Genomic DNA, 7,600 nt, shown 5'->3' on the forward strand with positions numbered 1-7,600 from the left:
CAAAGTCATTTACATTAATACTTAAGTTGAAACACCACAAAACATATTAATAGGATACTGTTAATATCGTAAGCACAGTAGTAACACCATTAACCGAATGCTAAGTTATCAAATAAAGTCCATTTGTATCGGAATACTCGTAAAGGTTTTTCGAGCTTTTGTTTGATTATTAAGTCCATATACAGAACGAGTGATTCATCATAAAAAGGTAAAGGACTGAGTGTCTTTCAAACGTTTGTGATGGCTTACGTGTTTTTGTAAAAAAAAAAAGAGTCTAACTGGTGCAATGGATGGTTGATGCCTTCAAATAAATTGGGATTATTTTGTATCAACATACATTTTGACTCGTTTCTGCCCATCCCTGTGGATCGTGTGTGTGTGTGTGTGTGTGTATATGTGTGTCAGTCCATGCATCTCTTGAGTTAGGCAAAAGTCTCTACTTATTAGGGATTCTCAGCTAGCAATAAGGAAAACAACTAAGAACAATAACATCATTTGCTATTACAATTACTATTACTTCATGGATTCGATTTTTCAGGATATCGGCTTTTGTTCATAGCACTCAAACTTATTTAAACCAAGATTCTGCTTTTCCTGATCCCAACCCTGATTGGTGTTGTTATTGCGTTAACGTCAGCGTAACTGTACTTTCTAGAGCCTCCCTGGCAAAAAATCTACAAAACAATGATGTGTGTTTGTTTACAAAACGGTCCACTGTGCTTGATTGTTTTTTCGTGAATTGTAAATGAGCAGCAATCGTTCTCGCTGATGGTCGAGGGATTCACTAGGCAGGTCGTTGCTAAAGCCTGACAGCCAAGTGGAGGGAGGACAACATATGTCCAGTCTTAGAGATCCCCAGAGAGATATGATTGGCTAAACTCCGGGTTGCAAATCAGGGCAGATCACCCGTGATGAGTGGTAATTGGTCACCAAAGGAAATGACGTGCACTTCCACTCACTTTCAGAGGAAGGATGTGTGTTGATTGGCTGTAAGGCACTGGCTCGGATGTGGTCAGGAGAGATCAGTCATGCTGAGGCTCATGGGTAATCCTGGACGGAGGTAAGCCACTGGGACGCGCCCGTTCTCACCGGTCGATCCTGTGATGGATAGACGAGCTTTGGAGCGCATTGCATCTGTGAATTTCATCTGTACAAGGAAAAGACACGTTAACCTTTGAGAACTAACATGACACGGGAGCATCCTGAAAGTTAATATCACACAAACAGGCTTACAGTACACTGCAGACTTGGGTTTTTAGTGTTGTTCAGACCTTACCTGCTGCTCATTTCAGTAGTTCATTAAGGGATCGTTGCCTCCAGATTTCCAAATATCTTAATTATTGTCATAAAGTGTTGCTGCGACCACGGTGCGGTGTAATCAGTGATTGAATGTCTAATTCCATATTCCAGGATATTCAATCAGCACTATAAGACTCATCCCGTAATCAGGTTTCGTAGTTTTTAGAGTGAAAACACATTCGCCGTAGGGCTGCAGGATACTTCTTTTCAGCGTCGACGTTTTGATGTGCGCATGTGCAATAGACACATCATCAACACATCATGCTTTAAGTATTTTTCTGCTTTATACATATAAATAGAAAGTGGGCAGCCAGGAAAGACACAGAGGTGAAACTGAAATAATCTGGTAATAATTACTGAATGCAATGGAGTGTAGTGTATGGAAATATTGCATTTAAAGGATTTTTGTATCATTGTAATAAACAAGACAAACAAAACATACATATATTTAATCCATGAATATTCAAATATTTCTATCTTTTCTATGAAATGTACGCTAGTTTAATTTTTTGCAATATAAAATAAAATACACCATGACTAGGGCTGGGTTCCAGATTCAATACGTTTTAGGCACACACCGGATTGCCTCTAGTATTGAATATCGAAAAATACCTCATCAGGGAGCCAATCAGCACGCAGCATGCTTCCATTCATAGGTTTCTGTGATTGGCTGTCTAACGTTACACGTCGAAGAGACACGCAGGAAAAGCTCTATGTCACACAGAGATGGGCTCACAAAGTAGGAGCTGAAAGATAAAAAAATAATTAGATTGGTAGCTAAAAAAAGTAGCGTTCAGGAACCGGTATCAAAATCACGTCATTGAAATCGTTTGAAAGATACCCAGCCCTAACCATGACGGAGTATGTTATCACATCACACACTCATTTCCCAACTCTTTGTAATGTGGTGATTTCCATTCTCCAAAATTATTTAAGCAATGAATGCATGTTGCCTTTGTAAACTGTTTTAACCTGTGAGTCACTAAATGCAGCAAGACATGCTGTAGCGATATGTAAGAAATGAATGGAGAATGTGTGTGAAAGCAATGTAACGGGTTATGTTTGCATGTTGCAGTATGACCAGGAGCGCAGAGAGACATTGGAGGCAAATCAAATCATTGAGAAAGCAACACTGAGTTATGCGAGTATGAATTCTGGTTTGGAGGAAAGAAACTTCTCACATTAGCTTGTTAAGGTCCGTTGCTATGGTGACTGATGCTGCTACATCATCTTGTGCTTGAATGTGCTTTTGTTGCACTGAATTAGTTTCCTTTAGAAACAAAAATGTTATAACTACAGCTTTTGTTCCCTGAAGGAGATAAAAAAATAATAGTTTAGGATATCACGTATTTGTGTGGCTTATGGTGGTGTAGCATTCTTCTCCTTCAGGAATCATTATATTCATCATTACATTCCTTTTCAGTTAATTCACCCGTTACAACACATAATATGGGACATATATTCTCGCCTCGCAGAGAAGCCACACAGGAAGTACATCTTTAACGCCTTGTTGACCAAGCAGAAACAACCCTGCCATCTAAAAACAGAACCAACCAAATGAGAACAATATCACTCACTTGATGTTGGTGACTAAGACATGGTCACATGGGAAACTCCCAGGTCTCCCTTACCTTTGTTCCCCTCTACCCATTGTTTTGCTTTCTTTCACAGCCTTGTCCCCAAACTGTGTTGTTGACCCAGACACAGAACTAATGACCTATTACAACTGTTTTCTCTGAACTGAAAGACCATTGGGAAACTACTTAATTGAAGGGGAGGAGATCCCAACAACACAAAGTAATCCAATAAAGTGCCTTGGTAAATGGTACGACGACACTCTGACTGACAAAGATGGCATATCCCATATGGAGAAGCACGTGGAAGGATCTAGAAGTGTGGCTTGCTTGGAAAATTACTTACTGTGCATGACGTCCCTATGACAACAGTCAAGGGAGTGGAGAGAAAGGTCAGTAAGCACCTATGTGGCTTGGGATGCCCCCTACATTATGCATAATATTGGGCCAGCTACAGCTTCCCCTGTCCTCTGTGGTAGAGGAATACAAAGTTACAAATGCAGACTCTCCTTGACATACACAGACTTCCAAGATGCACTTGTGTTAGGGAAGCAGGAATAACAACAGTATAAGAAGTGCCAGGAGGAATGCCCTCTTAAGACCAGAGACATTTTTGGAAACCCCTGCAATGGAAGGCAGGGACTTCTCATATTCAGCAGTGGTCAAAATCTAACCCAAGGAAAAAGAGAACGATGTCCATGAAGATGTCCGAAGTCTTGAGGACAAGGAAAGAAGAGACAAAGCCATAGAACAAGGAGCACAAGGTTCCTGGACAAGATCTCCCTAGGAAAAACATCACATGGGCTGACCTGTCGAGACTGGAGCTATTTCGAATTTCTTTCTTGCTCAGAGCAGTTTATGACACACTAACATCGCCAGTTAACCTTCACATGTGGGGTGTGAGAGAGGACCCTCTTTTTAAGTTGTGCGGAGTGAGAGGAACCATGGTGTCTGGGTGCAAAATGGCTTTGGCCCAGGGAAGGTACAGATGGCATCATGACAGGGTGTTGGAAACCTAAGCAGACATCCTTGAGCAGCACAGGAGAAAGAAGCATCCATGAACACCATCACCGTTATCAAAGTGGGACATAGATCCATGTCCAGAACTGCTGTTTCCAGAAGCAGTACTGTCAATACTCTTAATAAGACCAGATGTCCTTATCGGGTCCCTAGGAGGAAATACAATAACCTTGGTGGAACTAACAGTTCCATGGGAAGAGAGCTGTGAAGAAGCAGCAGAGAGTAAGACGACCAAGTATCAACAACTGGTCCAGGAAAGCCGAGAAAAGGATGGATGACGTCATTGTTCACTGTGGAAGTGGGATTTCAAAGATTCCCAGCCCAATGTATGGAATCCCTTCAAAGCCCTTGATCCATGACTGCAGTGACTAAAGTATAAACGTGCAGCTTGAGCCTAACACACACCACCACAGGCTACCTGGCTCTAAGGTGTGGATAGAGCGTCTTCCAACAGGCCATGATGTCCCACACTGTATCTGTTGTAACGAGATCATCAACTCAAGGGGAACAGGCTATTGTTTGTTCTATCAACATGTCCAGTGTTTGATGATGCTACCAGTCCAAACCGTCCCATCCTTCAAATTAAACCATGGGGCTGCCAATTGAAAAGCTGACATTCGGACAGATGGGCGTGATTGGCCAATGAGTCAGTCGATTAAAGAGGATGATTGGCTAGAAACAGGGAAGGAAAAAAAATAAAAGGTAAAAGTGGAGGCGGGTAACAACACAAGAAGGAGAGTGGAAGAGATGAGAGGAAAGAAATAAAGAAGAGGAGGACAGATGAGTGCAGAGAGGGTAGGAGTAGTGGTTAAGAAGAGGCTCCAGGAGAGGTAAGAAAGGGATAGAGGGGGTGAGTGGGCTGTTGGGTACTGAGTGAACAAAGGAATAGAGTCTCACAGCCATACACAGTTTTGACCACCAACCTTGAATGTGGTGTTAATCTAGACTCTATTATGGTCTCCATGTTACTTTTGTGTATCAAGAACAACTGCATTGACATCTCGCCCTAAATATGAAGTCAATCATAATACTCAGCAATGCCAGCAGGCCTCAATGGCAACTTCTTTGTCTCACTGTTGTGTCTCACAGTATTTTCTTTGGACAGTATAATGCTATGCAATTTTTGGAGGAAAAGGAAAACATAAGGACTGGGCTAACACGTCTGTCATTTTATAAATTTAGATTGTAACGGTCCCATAAAATGTTCATAGTCATTGCAGTAGTAGACTTATTTGTTGCTGTTTTAAATGATGGGTCTCACTTTTCAAGCTGTAAGTAACCATTTGCCTTTCATAATTGTGAGGTCTCAAAAATACCTGTGGTGACTGCTGTGTAACAGCCAATAATGCATAATTTCCGGAAATGTAATAAAAAATAAAAAATAAAAACCCAATAATGGAATAACTTTACCAAAAATGTAATACAATATCCAGACTGATATTGTAATAACATTTTACCAGGTGGGTCATTCTTTCCACAGAACTGATGTAATCATTTTGATGCATAATCTAAAAAATGCTCTTTTATTGAAAATGAATGTATGTACAGTATATATTGATATGGAATTTCAATACATATAACTAATGCTAACGCTTAGTGGCTAAAACGTATGGTAACGTATCAGATAACAACAATGTTCAACATACTCAAAGTTATTTTGAGTATGACTGTCCCAGCAATCGGTCAACTACCACCGCAAAAAAAAAATCAAAAATTTTATAATATGTAAATATTTTCTATCTCATATTAAAAACGTGACATGAATAACTGTACTACTACAGGCAGAACTTTTAATTTTAAGTGTAAATTTTTTCCCATTTTCAGGTATTCCATTTTTGGGTGCGAGAGGACTCTGTAGACCTTGTTTTGAAAGAAATAATATTTTTATTTACTAATGATTTAGACTTTTTGATTTTGCCATTTCTTTTATAGCAAATAGTTACTGCCATTAAAAATAAACAGTTCCATAACAGCCATCAAAAAAGCATTTGAGCCAGTTCCATTAATGTTAGCTTAACAGCAATCAAAACACAGGTAAAGTGAAACATGACGTTTTCCAACAGTGCCATTTTGGATCATTGAAAGGAAAATGCAGTTTGCCATTGAAGCTGTTGTGCACCACCATAATGTGAATGCAGCTGTTGGATGGGATAGTATGAATGAATGCCAATTAAAAGATCTTTGTCTGAACATTGTCTATGACTGTGAGGTGAGGAAGGTTTTAGCCATCAATCATCACTCTCCTACCCGAGTTAGATCTTGACACTCTCAATGCCGTAAACGTTGTAGCCCTCTTTATACGTGGCGTAGTTTGGCTGGTGGCTGGGGGACAGCAGGTTGAAGTTGGGGGCGTGTTGAGGAGAAGACATAGTGTGTGTGTAGTTTCCTGTGTGCTGGGGGGACGACAAGGTGTTGGCTGCCACCTTCATAACAAAAATAAAGTCATTGTTATTACTAGACTGAGTCTTTTGCTGTGTGACTGATGCCATTACTGATTCACATGACAACAATAGTTGGAATACTGATAGCACCAATAAAAGAGAGAGAGAGAGAGAGAGAGAGAGAGAATAGCCTTTCATGGTCTGTCTATACATGAAAAATCCTTCTCCTGACCTACAAAGCTCTTAATGTTAAGGCAGCATCATATCCTAAAGAGTTCAAGTACATTACTGCCCCACTAGAGCCCTGCGCTCCCAGAATGCAGAGTTACTTGTACCAGCTCCCAGTCTGGGTTTGGGGGGCAGACACAGGCTCCACATTTAAGAATACGTTTTAAATTCTCTTCTTTGATAAATCTTATAGTTAGGGCCCCTCTCTCTCCATCTGTGTGTTTTCAAGTCCCATTAATGCATGTTGCTTAGTTACAAATTTCTTCTCTGAGGTCCTTCTGCCTTATTTCCTTAGATTGGGGCAGCAGGTCCGGCTTGATGCCCACTTTCTAAAGTTCCTGTTTTTCGTAGGTCATTATCATCAACAATAATTATGTTATCATTATCATCAACAATAATAAAGTGTGTCCAGTCACAGGACACAGGGCCACAGTGTCATACTACAGCAACCTTCTGATTTCTGTTCCTGGTTAAAACCTGCTATTTAGTTGTATACTTATATTAGATATCTTGAAGTTATGAAAAGTCTCTTATAAGCTTTTTAGAGTATGTTTAATTGGTGTTGCTGATTTATGATTTATGTTTTTAAGTGTTCTGTTTTAACAGCCACAGAGAGAAGAAAAATCTGTCATGGTCGGGGTCCAGCTGGCCGTGAGTATTGTTTTTTTTTTGTTTTTTTTCTTTTCTTTCCCTGCATTTTTCTTCTGTCTTGTTTTGTTTTGTTTCTCCCTCTTCCTCCCCCTCGCCTGTCCGAAGCCAGCTGCTTACCAACACCTGCCGTCAGTCTGCCAGCAGCACCTGCTCCCGCCAAGCACACCTGCCTGCCATCTTCATCAGCCACAGTATTTCACCCCGGCCCTGCTCTCACTCTTCACCTGATTGTTGCTTCAGCTACAGTGGTGAAACTACGTCTGCTTAATCCTCCTGAGTTTTCCCAGTGCCTTTCCTTGTGCTAGTTCAATGTGCTCACCTCTCCTGTGCTTGTCTTTCAGTTATCCTTCCCTCCGGTCAGCTGTCTTTGGACCCCGGACCCTCTCCCTCGGCGCCCCCTCTTCATCCCGGCTTTTGTACCAGCCTCTCCGCCAGCCTTCACTCCTC

The 7,600-nt window shown here is 41.0% G+C and overlaps 1 protein-coding gene across 1 annotated transcript in view; it reads right to left on the reverse strand.

The window, feature by feature from the left end:
- Positions 1-298: 298 nt before the first annotated feature.
- Positions 299-7,600, reverse strand: part of LOC117957810 (glutamate receptor 2-like) — a 49,674-nt gene continuing 42,372 nt past the window's right edge. The window contains exons 18-19 of the mRNA XM_034893857.1: positions 6,141-6,316; positions 299-1,147 (exon numbers count right to left, since the gene is read on the reverse strand). Of these exons, the coding sequence (XP_034749748.1) occupies positions 6,146-6,316 (171 nt within the window). The 3' untranslated portion in view covers positions 299-1,147; positions 6,141-6,145. The remainder of the gene's footprint in view (positions 1,148-6,140; positions 6,317-7,600) is intronic.

Source organism: Etheostoma cragini, chromosome 2 (genome assembly GCF_013103735.1).
Source record: "Etheostoma cragini isolate CJK2018 chromosome 2, CSU_Ecrag_1.0, whole genome shotgun sequence".
Classification (NCBI taxonomy): Eukaryota; Metazoa; Chordata; class Actinopteri; order Perciformes; family Percidae; genus Etheostoma; species Etheostoma cragini.